This window comes from Argentina anserina, chromosome 6 (assembly GCF_933775445.1).
Source record: "Argentina anserina chromosome 6, drPotAnse1.1, whole genome shotgun sequence".
NCBI lineage: Eukaryota > Viridiplantae > Streptophyta > Magnoliopsida > Rosales > Rosaceae > Argentina > Argentina anserina.
The window spans coordinates 24,840,470-24,856,938 of NC_065877.1; the positions used below are offsets into that span (position 1 = coordinate 24,840,470).

At 36.7% G+C, this 16,469-nt stretch overlaps 2 protein-coding genes across 2 annotated transcripts; both read right to left on the bottom strand.

Annotated features, from left to right (window-relative positions):
• Window positions 1–73: 73 nt before the first annotated feature.
• LOC126799235 (uncharacterized) lies at window positions 74–2,393 on the bottom strand. The gene is made up of 4 exons (XM_050526396.1): window positions 2,242–2,393; window positions 1,850–1,938; window positions 1,590–1,687; window positions 74–453 (listed from the first exon to the last, which is right to left on the bottom strand). The coding sequence occupies exons 1-4, from the start codon at window positions 2,249–2,251 to the stop codon at window positions 345–347; spliced, it is 306 nt and encodes a 101-aa protein (XP_050382353.1). The 5' UTR covers window positions 2,252–2,393; the 3' UTR covers window positions 74–344.
• A 1,723-nt stretch (window positions 2,394–4,116) lies between these two features.
• Window positions 4,117–7,066, bottom strand: LOC126799229 (uncharacterized). Its single transcript, XM_050526387.1, has 9 exons — window positions 6,873–7,066; window positions 6,269–6,345; window positions 5,721–5,949; window positions 5,440–5,594; window positions 5,272–5,317; window positions 5,105–5,196; window positions 4,845–4,941; window positions 4,615–4,671; window positions 4,117–4,422 (listed from the first exon to the last, which is right to left on the bottom strand). The coding sequence occupies exons 1-9, from the start codon at window positions 7,044–7,046 to the stop codon at window positions 4,303–4,305; spliced, it is 1,047 nt and encodes a 348-aa protein (XP_050382344.1). The 5' UTR covers window positions 7,047–7,066; the 3' UTR covers window positions 4,117–4,302.
• Window positions 7,067–16,469: the final 9,403 nt, after the last annotated feature.

Sequence of the window (16,469 nt, forward strand, 5' to 3'; positions counted from 1 at the left end):
TGTAGAGCTCGAAGGCGAGTATCTACTGATGTATGATCCTTGGGATATGATTTATGTTCGAGGCTTAGGTTAAAGAAACATCATGGTATAGGACTATAGGCTAGCTTCTTCTGACATGCACTTGAACTAAAATTTAACTACCTGTACATCGTGATGTTCTGATTATTGGTCTGCGTACAATTGAGTAGCCCCCTCTGATACAAAACAAAAGAAAACTATGAAAAAATTCTAATTTAGAGTCCGGTCATTTTGGGGTGGGAAAAGACTTCAACAAATTGAAGAAATGGTCTACTGGAAAACTCTCCCACAAACTATCCCACATTCCAGCTTTCACCTTCCTACTACTAATATGATGATTGGTAACTACTCTTAGTAATCTTCTCTTCAGAAGCTTCCTTATCACTTTCCCTTACAAATCCAAGTTCTGACATGTCTTGCTTTGCCATCAAGTTCCTGAAAGGCGCACATAAAAGATCACGATATGTGATCACTGGACCTGTTAGTCAGAGACTGAAAAGAAATTTGTAGACTGGATGTTTATTTCAGAACAAATCTACAAAAAAAGTTATGATTAAGATCCATAAACTTAGGAATGTTTTCTAATTCAAACCCTTCATCCTTTATAGACGCCCCAAAACTTTAAATCTACTGGAATCAAATTTATGGTTCATGTGCACATATGATGGAAATTCTTAAGAATTGAAGCACAAAAATATCCAATCATGAACTAAGTCAGAAAGCCTTCTTAAAACCGATCCTATATGCTGCCACAAAATATCTTAGGTATAGGTATATTATAGACGGAAGCACTTTTAATGACATTATAGAATGGTCCAATGAATGCTGGAATGAATGTTGCTGAGAAAGTTTGCAAACAACAGATATGTCAGTAACAATTCTCTATGAATTTGTATGGCCTGTATGATATAAGTAGTAAGCTTCAAAACTATACTAAGAGTACTAAAGTAACAAGCTCAAACCTACGCTGCCCCGCCTGTGTAATAATAATAAAAGTGTTCAGTTCGAATTAAAATCTCTATCTCTTATATCTCAATCTATTGTCTTATACATCCATAAACTTACTCCTCTCACCCATTTCAAATAATAACAGTGGTAATGTGTAGACAGTTATATAGATACTTATGTAAGTTATGTTGTTCTAGATGAATTTTTATTTTATTTCCAATGTTGTCAATTTAAATTCATACACAAACATATAGCAGCACTGTACCACAAAGCTAAAACCACCAGAAGCGAGAGATGAGATGACAAGCTTCTAGGTGGATATGGTGATAATTGAGTTTTAAGCAATCAAATACAAAACTAACAGAGAGCACAACCATTGTTATTAGTCAAACTGTCAAAGGAAGTTATTACTTAGACTATATTTTCCCAACAGCATCTAGGTGAAACCTCATCTGCATACAGTATGACTTATGAACTTTTTCATAGTCATTTCATACAATTGTGGTTGAGTTTATTGAATTTAGATGAATATACTGATGTGGCAATGTTGATGACCTCCAAATAAAAGTATGCCCAAAATTTTTTTTAGCAGAATGAGCATTGTGTGTTTTACAGAAACTCACTTTTCCATGCGGCACTCGAGGTACAATTTTGAGAAGTGTCTGCACTTTTCAGATTGGTGGGCCGAAGTTTTCAGACAATTGAGGTATTCCTTTTTCGCCTGAAACAAAGCTAACACACTCAGAATTTGATAAAACAACACCAGTTAGGAATTCACAGTACACCAGCAAAGCAAACCCACTCTAATATACAACTCTTAAGGGAACTTCAAGATAACAAATTTTAATGTATACATTCATTTATTGATGAAATCAACTGATACCTGGTCACACAAGTGCATATGATCCAAAGGAAAGACACCTTTCTCTGGAGGAACTGGACTGACTCCCCTATTACCACCAAAAGCACCACCTACAGGAAACAACAACATTCTTTAGAAATTAGATATACACACTCTAATAGCAGTTATGCCCGACCTCTGTACAAACTTAACACTGAACTTCAAGTAGGTTAAACACCAATGACCAATCTAAACATAGCAGGAGAAGTATTGAAGCTCAACTTAAGCAATCAAGATCACATCTTTCCACCAAAATTTCACATCTTTCAGAAGCCAATAGCAATATCCTAGAGGACCCTTTACGGCAAAACCTTCGTCATATAAAAGTAATCTTTCAATCACTTGGATTATATCTTAAGAGGAAGAAAGAGTACCTGCGCTCATTGTAGAAAGCTATGGGAGATGAATTGAAGGTGTTGCTGCTGGCGTCTCAATAGGGTCTTACACGGCCCAAGATGGGTTTGTCATCGCCAATCCACCGGTATCTTTTTACTCTGCGTTTCCAGAAAGCCGAAGACAAAGTCTAAGAGCTTCACTTGGAACATTGAACTTGCAAGAGCATCACGTCTGATATATATATATATATATAGAGTTTTTTTCACCAACAGTCTCTCAATTCTGGTGTACCTACTAATGTGATACCTCAACTCTTAATCGTACCAATGTGATACCCAGACTCTAGTATTGCTATCATTGAAGTACTTCCGTTAGTTTTTTTCAACTTTTCCGTTATCTTGGTGACGTGGCAGGTACGTGAGGCCCACAAAGAGGGTTAAAAGACAAAATTAACCTCATCTGAGAGGAGCAATGTTTTTCCCGCCCTTTACCTTGAGAAAGACACCCAACAATTCCAATTTTAGCGCCAATTTTCCCTCTCTACTCCTTAATTTGTGTCTCTTATCTAAACTAAAGAACTACCGCCAACCAGTCGACCACAATCTGATAAAACCTAGATCAATCTCATTTTCTATTTTTACCCTAGCACTTGTTAAACTAACAGAATAAATATATAAATTTATATGAAACATCTCATTTCCACAATCTCATAAGAATATAAAAACACATAACTTAACGAAATTCAAATACATGTTTAAGTACCATTAGTTGCCACATTTTATGTTGATCTGCCATGATTTTTGCTTGTAAGAACTAATGGTACATGTAGTTGAATTTCGTTAAGTTATGTGTTTCTATATTCTTATGAGATTGTGGAAATGAGATGTTCCATATAAATTTATATATTTATTCTGTTAGTTTAACAAGTGCTATGGTAAAAATAGAAAATGAGATTGATCTAGGTTTTATCAGATTGTGGTCGACTGGTTGGCGGTAGTTCTTTAGTTTAGATATTAGACACAAATTAAGGAGTAGGGAGTGAAAATTGGCGCCAAAATTGGAATTGTTGGGTGTTTTTCTCAAGGTAAAGGGCGGGAAAAACATTGCTCCTCTCAGATGAGGTTAATTTTGTCTTTTAACCCTCTTTGTGGGCCTCACGTACCTGCCACGTCACCAAGATAACGGAAAAGTTGAAAAAAACTAACGGAAGTACTTCAATGATAGCAATACTAGAGTCTGGGTATCACATTGGTACGATTAAGAGTTGAGGTATCACATTGGTAGGTACACCAGAGTTGAGGGACTGTTGGTGAAAAAAACTCATATATATATATATATACTGGGATTTGGGGACCCTTATCTTGTCCCTTTGTTTTGCTGTTAAGGGCTTTTCTTTTCGAGAAATCTCATATTTGTTTGGTTTTCTATTTATTTTTCGTTTGAGCTTGTAGGTCTGACTCTCTCCCTCCACCTTTCTAATTCTTCATTCAGTGCTTGGGGAATGGGTTTAGAACTCGAGCATCTAAACATTCTACACAAGTTGCCAAGTTCTTAGCATCTCTGTAATTTCTTTTTCCTCTCATGACTTCATGATCATTTGATTTTAGTTGCAGCTACAAGTGAGAATTTCTCTCGAGGGTCCAGGGAAATAAACATAAACAGAAAAACGGAAATGGTTGAGATAGCAAAGCGTCTGATGAAGATAAATAATTCTCGTCTTCAATCTGATATTTACATTTCGAGGAATGATCGATACCAATGGTACACTAGCAGAGTAGAACAAATGGAAAGAAGATACAGTTCGTTCTCTAATTTTGAGGCTGATTTATACAATGGGATTCGTTGATTGTATGTTACTTACAAGTATAGATGACCCAAGTGACTGAACATTTTACAATTCACAGGTCCTTGTACATTGCAACCAAACTTGCTCTAAAAGGGGAATTTCCTGCATTGGAATTTGAAGGGAAATGCCGGTGGCTTGCTTCGTCTACAAAATAGCTACCCGCCAAAGAATGATTGAGAAACTCTTTCAAGTGAATACTTGTTTCAATCAGTGCATGCGTTATAAAACATGTAGTGAAATTGCTAAGCTGTGTCTAAGCTTGGCTTTGAGAAGATTTTTCAGCTCCAGCTTCTGTCTGCGTAAATGCGTGAGGATGCTGAATTATTACCAAGACAGAATCCTTTGAGCTCTCATCACGAGATTTTAAAGTCGGCTGCATTAGTTCAGAATTCAGGGTCAGAAACTAGGTTAAATAAGTTCTCAAAACACAGAGACCAATTTATATATATATACAATGCATATAGTTTGTATAAAAACTAGATTGAGATGGGATGAGTAAATAAAGAATGCAAATTGATATACAAAATATAAAAGGTTGATATTAGTTGATGTTCCTATTGCTTACCACACCAATGTGCCATTCATGCTGAGTAAAATCTTTGAAAGTTTCTGCATCCATTTCCTGCAGGGACATAACTTGGGATTATCACAAGAGATCAAGAAGAAATATGATAATATTACTTGAAGTCTCTAAGTCCTTCATCATTGAGTTCTAATTTCTGAACCACAGGAGTGAAAGCAATTCAGAAATGGACTCTTTCTGGTCTATGCAAGTATGAAGGGAAAAAAACTTACAATGCTAAAAACAGGAGCTATTGCAAGTTCCCCTTTAGATTTCAAAGTTGGCATAACAGAAAAACGCGGTGCCAAGTCCCTTGACCTAAAGGTCCACCTGAAAGAGATATTCATAGTGCAAGATCAAAGCGATGCATAAAGGTGAACAGCAGAAGAAACTTCTTGCATGCTGGACTTAGTTGTAAACAATTAAACTGAACAGGTACAGAACACATTCTTTCCATGAAATACAGATTTAAAGAACCAGACTGTAAACATACCCTATGTAAACAAAGATGCAGAACTGTGCCCATTCTCGAACTAACAATCGAATCCAGTAATTTTCTGATGAGTCATCCATGTTCATGTATATCTGAAAACTATAATGTTAGTTGTCTATTGTCTGTTTACATTTTTATTTGTACATATAATTATATTCACTACATACCACAGTTTCTGCCATGGCTACTATCTGCATTGCACCTTGAAATTTTCTGTATCACACATACACATGCAGAAAATAAGAGTTGATATTTGTAATGATCTGTTGATAAGATTAGAAGTATCATAGAGAAAACTAGTAAATGGGAATACGCATGTAAAAACCTGTACGTACTTGAACATGATGTACTTTGTATAGACTGCATCGTGCATTGCATGCACATCCTCATTATCTATAAAACTTAACTGTTCCCGCAACAGTAATAAATTTTGAGATATGTGGTGGAATATCACGTAGAACGAGATAAAATAGTTAAGTAGCAGCAGGACCTGGAGCATGAGAGTAACATAATAAGTAGCCAGATAGTACACAATGAAAAACAATTACAAGAACAATAATACCAGCCTCTGTAGCAGTGAAAGTGTGTAAAGCATTAGTTTGTCAATAAAACTCACTGAAAAATAAGGTACAGATGCCCTGTATCCAACTAGAGTCAAGTAAAACACACAGCCAAGGGAAGCAGTAGTACGCCGCTCAGTTACTGAAAGACGCTCGCACATGATGCAGTAACCATGAGATATGAGTAAGAAGGACACAAAAGAAGCAGTTTGAAATATCACTCCAGTTACATACACCCCAAATGACATCCACAGAGAGCATATTTGTAGATGAAAGCATGAATACCTACAAAAGTGAAACATCATGATTTAGTATGTCTGTATGACAACAAAGGTTCAACCGCACTTTATCTTCACAGGGATTTTCCGGATTCTACTTTCTCACCTGATATAACAATTTTTACACTTTATTGAGCATCACAGAAAATATACAACATTACGTGATGAATCTTCCCAGAAGCTTTTATTAAGTAAATATTATTGCAATGAAAGCTTTAAATGGAGATGGGGACCTCATAAAAGAGAACAGAAATACATTTGTCCATTCATTATCATTTTTCCCATTTTTATGCAAACTTTATTTCCCAGCAAGGAAAAGAGCATACCAGAAGAGGAAAGACAATGTGAGTTGCAAGGCTTTAAGTAATGGTACAGATGCTAGTGTCCACTGCAAATTATTCGACTGCTCTAGTTCAACAACAAACAAAAATACAACAATAGCAAATCAGCAATCGCATCAAAACCCCGTAAATATAACTTGAATCAAAATAATCAGAATATTAACAATGAAATGAAGCACCTTTTCCACACTACATTAAAGATAATCCAAACTCATGAATATTTTACAATACTCATTGAAGAAATAATTCTGTCTTTATGAGAGAAAATTTTCAGTATCATGACATTATGACATATCGTCTACTCTCAATGATTTTACACTAAAATCTTATTACTAACATTCTTACCAACTAAACAAAAAAGGGGAATTATACAAAGACCCTATACAAAACTTTCAAATTAATTGAGTCCCTGATACAACTAAACCAACCCAAAACAATGCATGGAAAAACCTGTCCTTTCAAACCAAACAAAGCATAAAGCTTCAAACTTTATCTCCTACAAGTCACATTAAGCATTTTCATGTTCAAATTCAGAAACCCAGAAACGAAATTGCGACTACATTTAAGAAATGGGATTGAATATAAGGACCTGGAGGTGGCGGTTTTTGTAGGTGTTGAAGGTCCAAGAGCAAGCAGAGATGAACCAGATGGTCAAGAAGGCCAAGTACACCGACGGTAGAGACCGGTACGACTCGTCGGGACCCATGTGATACTCTCTCGCGCTCTCCATTTCCGTCATTCTCCCAATCGGAAGCTTAATCATAACAAAAGCATCTCTCAAAGTTTTGGTCTTTTTGCGTTTTCTGTTTCTCAGCTCCTGAGGGAGCTTCTGTTCTTTTTATATCCCACTGGCTGACAGGGACCAAACGTCGTCGTTTCTTATACCATATTTCTTTTTTCCAAATTACTATATGGTTTGACCATGGAGTTGGAGTAGAGCTTATTTTGTTTTGCTTGAATGAAAAAGGTCCTCTTGTTGTTAGTTTAATATAATTGCTTAAGTTTAATGAGATGTTAAAGAGTAGATAATTCGATAACCGAATTTCACTTTTACTGAGTTTGTTGCTAATTTAAGTGCTAATTCTTATTTAGATTTATGCATCAAATTGTTGGTAGGAATGTAAAGAAGATGAACCAGATATGGGGAAAATGAAGTTGGTGATCCTCTCAGTGTCACCTTAAAGTCTCGTCGTCCTTATTAGTAGGCCAAATTTATGGGATCAACTAAATCCATCGAAAGGGTATTTCCTCTGAAATCAACTAAATCATCTCTTATTTGCTCATTTTTAAAGGGATTTATGAAGATTTTATATGAGCCTTTAACTAGTCAACTGCATGAACTTCAAAATGGCAATGAAGCAAAACGGACGTGGAGAGCACGCTATTCAATATTCGTTGGCAGGTAGCGTTCCTAATCCTTTTTTTTTTTCTAACTTATCGAATGGTACTTCAAGCAAGAACAAAATTGGCTTGAAAGTTTTGATCTAAGCTACCTAATTAATAGTAGTTAATATGAAGATTGGTAATTCCTTAACAGTCTCGTATACGTATTGTATAATTGTAAAAGACTCAAAACCAATATGGTTTCTTAGATCGGATTGTGACCAGAACGTACATATGAAGATGTTAAATCGTCATATACGGTATTTGGTTTTTTAAAGATGTCGTATTGGAGCTTTTCATTTAGATGGGATATGGATGGGAGCGAGAAATTGATTTGAGGGTGCTTACCAAATCGATCATCATGGCCAACTACTATGGAAGTAGTTAGGCAACTGATGTTGACCGTATTCAATGCTTCCATTTTTGAGGGAGAGATAAGCTACCATGCTATGGAGTTGATCGAAAACTTTACTTTTAAATTTGGTCATTTGACTCATTTCATATGAAATTAGGTTAACAAACTCCCAAACAGAATTTGTTTCCTTCATCCTACTCCATCGTAACATCTGATTTAAAAAAAAATTATAATAACTCACACAGAATTAATAATTCATACATTGTTACTGAAGAATGTAATACGCATTTGAATAGATAGAAACATCATCTTTATTCATTGATAATAAAACTTTTATATAGACATTACATTGATTATCTTATAAAATCAGGGATTATATATCTTTACTTATCTAGACTAATTTATATTAATTATGACAAGATATACCAGAAGATTACAGAAAGTAATTCTTCTACAACACTCCCTTTTGTATCGCGGTCTTAATGGGTCGTGGTGCAATAATGTTGCCTCAGTAAAAACCTTGTCAAACAAAACAAAAACCTCTTGGGTAAAATAAAAAACTTGGTCGAAGGGAAAATGAGCACAATGCACCAACTACAGTTGAAGATAACATGTGGTAGAGACTCCCCCTGAAGTCTGCAAAACAACTCCCCCTGATCAGTAACTCAATCTTGGAGTTTAGATAGATAGTGCATACGAACGCTCATCACATTCTTCAAAAGTAGCAATGGGTCAATGATTTGAATATCAAATCTCGCCAAACATTCTTAAATCAAACATGTACACTTATCCATACATGGATCAAAAGAAAGAGACTTGCATAACAACTCAAAACAAGAGTTTGCAATGAAAATCAGATTCACGCGTGATATGACCTTCACGCACTTAAACAGTCATAACTTTTTCGATACAATAGGTATAACCAAACCGTAAAAAATACTGGAAATTAAACACCCGTGGCTTTCCGTTGATATATGGTTCAGAACCTAGTTCGTTCATATCTAATCACAAAGCTCTGTCAAAGTTGACTCAGCTGCAGATTTAGGACAGATCCGTCATATTTTACTAAAATAGCTATAACACACTCAATAGAGATATGGTCAAATAGTTGGAAAGTAGACACATAACTTTCCAATGATACCAAATGCACCATTTTTCTAACAACGTGAGCTGCCATATATGTCTCGTAGAAGTTGACTTATGAATCTGGACATATTCTGACATCGCTTCATTAAAGTGTCTTTTATGTTGGGATATAGGATTTGACATCATAAACATGTTGTGATCAAGTATTGACATATGTGTGGGCGCACTCAACCATCATCTTGGCTTTATGAGTTTAAAACGAATGAGATGTCGAGTCAAGTATAATACAACAAGTACATGCATACACAAATCGTACTTAAATATGGAGAGTTTCATCTCTTAAGACTTATCGTCGCTCGTACGGCGGAAACACGTCTCCTCATGACTTCAACTGATTCATGGAATACTTGTAGGTATTAGTTTATCGTCTTTATTTCCTTTAGCCAACCGATGAATAACATCATCAATAATGGTCATCACTTTCGAGCCCTAGTAATCCCAATATCCTTTCATTCTTAAGTATACCTGCATGCAATATTACATATCCCCAGACAGTTATAGGTAAATTACTATGCATATCTCAGGCCCTAGCTATAAGTTGTAACCGCTTAATTGTCACTCATGCTAATCCATTATGTGAATGAACATGGGGGTACATGATGTTCTACATCTATCCCATGCAATAGTCATTAAAATTCTTCGAAGTGAAATCTCATGCATTGTCAAGTCAAAAAGATTTGATTGGAGAGTCAGGGTGGTGAGCCATGAGGTTTGAACAAGGAGCTTCGGAAAAGCAGCATTCGGCTCTTAGTTCATCAAGAGTCCATCACACTTCATTTTAATATCCCTACTATAATCAAGTTAACGCACTATGTGGTCTAGATGCACTTGAATTAGGTGAAAACCAATCCATTCAAGATCTTTATCTACATCTCTTAACTTAGCCCCAACAGAGATGATTTGTGATCACAAGCTGCAAATTCAGTTGTTTTGGAAACCACCTAACTGAAAAGGTGGTGAAGTGCAATGACATCCATTATGAGATCAAACCTTCTCATATTTGACTCTAGTGCGGTTTGTCATAGAGTGTCCGCCATAAGATGAGTCTAAACTCTTCTCTTTCTCATTATGCCTAATAAAGGTATAACTTATATGATTTACATTTGCGGTGTTGACATTACCTGACCAAGTACCTATCTCTTTGTTTAAACTGGATCCTACGGCTTTTTAGGAGGCGACGAAGGCGACTCGGTCACTTACTAGTCAGACTTCTCCATCTAATCATGCTGAATAGCACATTCCATGTGGGCCAATGTACAATGTTTGAATTTTGCTTTAATAGAGTATGTATGTATGCTTCGACGTCAAACTCTTTCAACATTGCCATTCTTCGAGATCTCTCATTTGGATTGGTATTGACATTGAGGCGTCCCCCAATGATAACCATCATCCAAGAAAACAGACGAGTGAATATCATTGGTCATAGATAAAGTTGTGTCATAACTCGCATTCAGCAAGTATTATTGAACCAAGTGATATCTCTACACTTTCGTGAGAGCCACGGCCTAGTGACACTATCTACATATTATTTGAGAAAAACCTAAAATTTGTGATAAACCGTTAACAAAATCCATTAACAATCATGCATATCATTACACTTGAAACACTAGCATGCAAACCGTTACAACTGTAACGTCAGTGATGGTGGTATAGATGGATACCATAAAAAAGACACGCTACAAGCCATAGCTTATCGTTTGAATCGTCGGTTTATCGTTGGAAACATGTTTTCATCAACAACCAACACCGAATCTCTATTTTACACTTTCTTGAATGGTTAACTCACTTTCCGAACCCCAAATACTACCAAATTTCAGGAGCAAGTAAAAATTGGTGTTAGGAATAAAATGTCTCCAGCCTCACTTCCTGAACCGGTCAGAAAAGTACCGAACCAGCCGGAATACTCGTCGGAGGTCAGTGACCACTTGTGTTGAGCAATTCACCATGTTTCAAGTCACCAAATGAGCTCAAGTTTTGTGCGTAGGTAGCCTTGGATGTTAGAAATCAGTGGCTGCAACTAGCACCCCAATAGCCCACCTAAACATAGGTGGACCGGTCCTCACAATAACAAGTCTGTAATCTGTAAATCCTGAAATTTTAGGTTTTTCTCAACTTTTTGTCTTTGTTTGGGTTTTTCTCAACATATTATGGTTTGAGTTTTACCATCACTACAATATATTTTATCCTCAAAGTGAATCATGATAAGCCAATCTACGCTTCCATCTTATATCTCATTATGTTTAGTGTAAGAGTGTGTATGTCACTCATAAATTTTAATTTTGCTAAAGAATAGGCTTGGAGATTGAGCATAATCAATAAATGATCATAGAAAGGGCTTATGCACTTGTTAACACATAGATTACGTCTCTATTATTTTGGAGGAATTATATCGATCCATATAACATCTTTGCTCAAAAGAATAGCCTATACGAGTCACCATTAAACCGAATCATAGTAACGTGAAAGAATACAATTCACACTATATCAACTCTTGAGATGTGTTCCTCATTAGAAGCAATACATAAGAACTCTTTCACAATGAGTTTCTAGGTGATAAATATTGGCACAACTATTGCATTCGAGTAGCTTATCGTCTCACCAATGTAATTCACGGTTCCGTCGTAAATTCATCAACGTAGACAACTACTATGACAAAACTAATTTGTAGATTTAATTGTTTTCTTGATGCATAAGGGCATGTGACTTGAATCATAACGCCATAAGACATTTAAACTTGAGCATTTAAACCGCTCATGATTCTATGTAATGATCTAGTCATCGTAGTCACAATGGATTAAAACAAAATCCATTAATAGTTTTATTTTAGCTATGCACTCAATGTCTCTTGAACATATTCATAATCAAGAATATAGAGACATGTAGTCTTAGGTTAAGAAATATAAACATCACAATATAAAGTTCGGCAAGTGTAATAATATAGTCCTGAATGGCAGCCTAACGTTACTTAAGGGTTTTAGACCCTCAAACGTTGTTTATGAGTGATTTTGACATGCTAATATCATGTATATACACCATAGATCCAAATACAAGGGTCGATGTTGCCTAGGTATACCCAAATAAGGTTGCCGACATCAAAGAAATAGAGCCAAAAAGGCTAGGAGTTCGTGACGAGGCCTTGCGGGGGGCCTGTGGAGGGCCGTGCAGGGATACTGCGAGGGGCTTGCATGTGGGGCTGCGGGGGTCCTCACAGGGGCTGCAGGGGGCTGCTGGATGTCTAGGGGCCGAGACAAGAGATAAGCCAATTTTTGATGTCATTAGGGGTAAAACCGGGTCACAGATGGAACTTCTCAACCGAGGTCAAAGCAGTGCAACGCAAACCTGTTATAGCTTGTCACTCCCTATAATCTTTACGAGCGTTAGTTTAATTCGGAATTTGTGAAAAACATCACCATATTTTGAACCGGTGGAATATAGAGTGCACATGGCGATACATTGCATATTATATACATTTAATGCATCAAACCATATTTGCATCAAAACATTCTCGTATGTTCGTCCAATTTTAGAGAATTTAAGAGTAATGCCTACAATTGGATTGGGATCTTGACCATGAAATCAATTCAAAGTTTAATGACTAAGTAACTATAGTCACACTTGTGCGGTGAATACATTCACAAAAGCGTGGAAAATACACGGATTTGTAGTCATTCAGACTATTAACCGAAGCTTAATGCTTCATTCTTTTCATTTTATAACCTCAATGTATAATTGCTTTGAAATCCGTAATGGTGAGAAGATATTCTCATGTTCTTCCATAGTGAGTGTCTTGTTTTAAGAACTTCTCATGTCTAACTCATGTAGCTTTTTTACCATAATGTTCCGGTCTTTCAATGAAACGATGTTGCACCAAAAGAAATTAATCTGGACCAGGTACATAAACACATCCAACATGAATATGCAAATTTCATATGCATGTTGCGGTCAATAAGAGGGAAGAGTCATTAGTATCAATATCAGATACAACTTCCAAGTACTCTGAATTATAGATCAAGTCTCAGAGTATGATAACTCAATTCATTAAACCGTGAAAAACTTCGTCACAAACCAATGGTATAAGTGACAATTTTCGTCACAAACCAATGGTATAAGCGACAATTTCCGTCGCAGACCGATGTTTGTCCCTTTTTTTCAAATATGTAGCTACACACAACTGCTATAGATAGTAACATCAACACTCTTATCCGCTCCAAAAACTCAGTACCAGGGGAATCATATCCTTGCATACCACCCGAGAAGCGAAAGAATCAAGTTAAAATCAAAAGGAGGTTGAAAGTCCCTGATGAAAGACAAAATTTAGAGAAATTTAAATTACATAAAAGCAGCAACGTTAATTAAAACATACTTATTTGTTTGCCAAATAAATAGCGTATAAATTTCTCTTGCTTGATTCCACGAATATACGTCGCGAACTAACTCTCGACATTCGATTTCGAATTGATTTACTAGAAGAGGTAAAAACCTCTTATTGTCGTTCCAGTTGGAGAAGACTGACTGGGCGGACACTGCGAATCCGGGTCGGGTGCAGATGCATCAACACCGGGGGTGATCGAGGAGGGTTACCAGATTCTGGGAAGTAAGGCGTTGTCGCCGTTCGGGGTCGTAAGACCGCCTGGCTAGAGCTTCGGCCCCATGCTCGGAGATTGCATATTCGGCTTTGAGATTCCCATGAGGGGTTGTGGCTTGGGCCGCCATCGTCGTCCTTCGTTGGCTTTGCTGCTGCATGCGCAAGGCACGACGCCAGCGTGCGAGATGAATAGTGCATCTTTGGAGTAGGGATGGCGCCGTCAGGGTCAACCTTTACAGGTCGAAGGAAGGCTGGGGTGCCCAAAACAATTTTTTGGGTGCCTTAATCCACAACGATTTTCTGGTTTTTTTTTTGTATTTTCAGAAGAAAAAAAATTCAGCATAATTTTTTTTCAATCATCTTTTGCCGAATTTTTCATGGCAAAAGGACTTTTTCCGTCTTCTTCTGTCGAATTTTTCCTGGCATAAGGAATTTTTTTTCTTCAGAAATTAGGATTCTAGACCTAGGAACTCAGGGTTAGAACTACGTGTTGATAACGTGTTACAGAAAAATGTAATACGCATTACAATAGGGAGAATCATCATCTTTATTCATTGATAAGGGAGCCTTTATATAGGCATTACATTGAGTATCCCTTAAAATCAGGGATTTTATATCCTTCCTTTTCTAGACTAACTTATACTAATGAGGACAAGATACACATGAGTGATGGACCCGGGCCAGGTCGAGCCAGGCCTTAGTAAATTTAAATTAAGTGGCGGGCCGGCCGGTCCAGGTATTTTCACAAATTCGAATATCCAAACCCGCCCACCTAAGATGGGCCTTTGGGGCTTTTACGGACGGGGCTTTGCGGGCTTGTATTAGAAAAAAAATATATAATACTCTAATTTAAGGGTTTGAAAGAATAAAAGAATTATTAGAAAACATCCTTAAAAAGTCACAAATAAATTCTAATTTCGAAATATTGTCGATCGACACCAATAGATGTGACGTATATATATATTTAGGGACCCTGTAAAAATTTCATCTGTTTTAAACATGATTTGACCGTCCGTACCTACGGTAAAAAAAATGTGTTTTCACATAATAAAACCCCATTGACCGGGGTTTTGCCAAATAGATTTCTTCAGTGCGACCGATCATGATATGTAACAAAAATTAGGTGATTTCAGATATTCAAACGGCTTTCGGCGTTCGTATATTTGTAATTGGTCCTCCCTTAGGGCATATTAGTGTAATTGACCCTGTAATTTTCGATTTACCGGAAATTCCGATGGTCAAACGATGTCCGAATTGGATGAAATTTTAAAATGATCACTAAATATATATACTGATCACATCAGATGGTGTTGATCGATTCCTAGAAGTTTCCTTCATATAGTCGCTTCATAATGTGATAGTTTTATTATAAACATAATATAAATGTTATGATACATTAGTGGACACTTCGGCGATCGATAATTCCAGTTCGAAATATGATTGATCAACACCAGTAGATGTGATCGGTATATATATTTAGGGAACCCGTAAAAATTTTATCCTTTTTGGACATGATTTGACCGTTCGTACCAACGGTCAACTAAAAGAGAAGCGTTTTGACATATTGACACCTCATTGACCGGGGCTTTGCCAAATAGATTTCTTCAGTGCGACCGCGCACGATAGGTAACAAAAATTAGGGGATTTCATATATGAAAACGGCTTTCAGCGTTCGCATATTTGTAATAGGTTCTCCCTTAGGGCATATTAGTGGTGTTTTCGCTTCATAATGTGATATTTTATTATAAACCTAATATAAAGGTTATAATACATTAGTGAACACTTCGGCGATCGACAACTCCAGTGCGAAATATGGTCGATCGACACCAGTAGATGTGATCGGTATATATATTTAGGGAACCCGTAAAAATTTCGTTCGTTTTGGACATGGTTTGACCGTTCGTACCAAGGGTCAACTAAAAAAGAGGTGTTTTGACATATTGAAACCCCATTGACCGGGGCTTTGCCAAATAGATTTCTTCAGTTCGACTGCGCACGATATGTAACAAAAATTATGTGATTTTCAGATATGTAAACGGCTTTCAGCATTCGCATATTTGTAATAGGTCCTTCCTTAGGGCATATTAGTGGTGTTTTCGATTTACCAAAAATTCTGACGGTCAAACGAAGTCCGAATTGGATGAAATTTTTACAAGGTTACTAAATATATATACCGATCACATCAGATGGTGTCAATCGATCCCGAGAAGTTTCCTTCATATAGTCGCTTCATAATGCGATAGTTTTATTATAAACCTAATATAAGGGTTATGATACATTAGTGGACACATAGGCGATCAATAACTCCAGTTCGAAATATAGTTGATCGACACCAGAAAATGTGATCAGTGTATATACTTAGGGAACCTGTAAAAGTTTCGTCCGTTTTAGATATTGTTTGACCGCCCGTACCTACGGTCAACAAAAAAAAACGTTTTGACATATTAAAATCCTCATTGACCGGGGCTTTGCCAAATGGGTTTGCTTGGTGCGACTGCACACAATCGGTGAAAACAATTGGGTGATTTCAGATATGCAAACGACTTTCGGTGTTCGCATTTTGGTAATAGGTCTTCCCTTATGACATATTAGTGTTGTTTTCGGTGTACCGGCAATTCCGACGGTCAAATGAGGTCCGAATTTAATGAAATTTTTACAGGGTCACTAAATATATATACCGATCATATCGACTAGTGTCGATCGATCCTAAGAAGTTT

Coding starts and splice junctions, on each gene's coding strand:
- LOC126799235 (XM_050526396.1), bottom strand. Junction 1,688..1,849: donor ATATGCACTTGTGTGACCAG/GTATCAGTTGAT, acceptor GCTTTGTTTCAG/GCGAAAAAGGAATACCTCAA. Junction 454..1,589: donor CTCGAGTGCCGCATGGAAAA/GTGAGTTTCTGT, acceptor TGCGCCTTTCAG/GAACTTGATGGCAAAGCAAG.
- LOC126799229 (XM_050526387.1), bottom strand. CDS start 7,046: ATGATTAAGCTTCCGATTGGGAGAATGACGGAAATGGAGAGCGCGAGA. Junction 5,595..5,720: donor CATCTGTACCTTATTTTTCA/GTGAGTTTTATT, acceptor CTCATGCTCCAG/GTCCTGCTGCTACTTAACTA. Junction 4,672..4,844: donor TAGCTCCTGTTTTTAGCATT/GTAAGTTTTTTT, acceptor ATGTCCCTGCAG/GAAATGGATGCAGAAACTTT.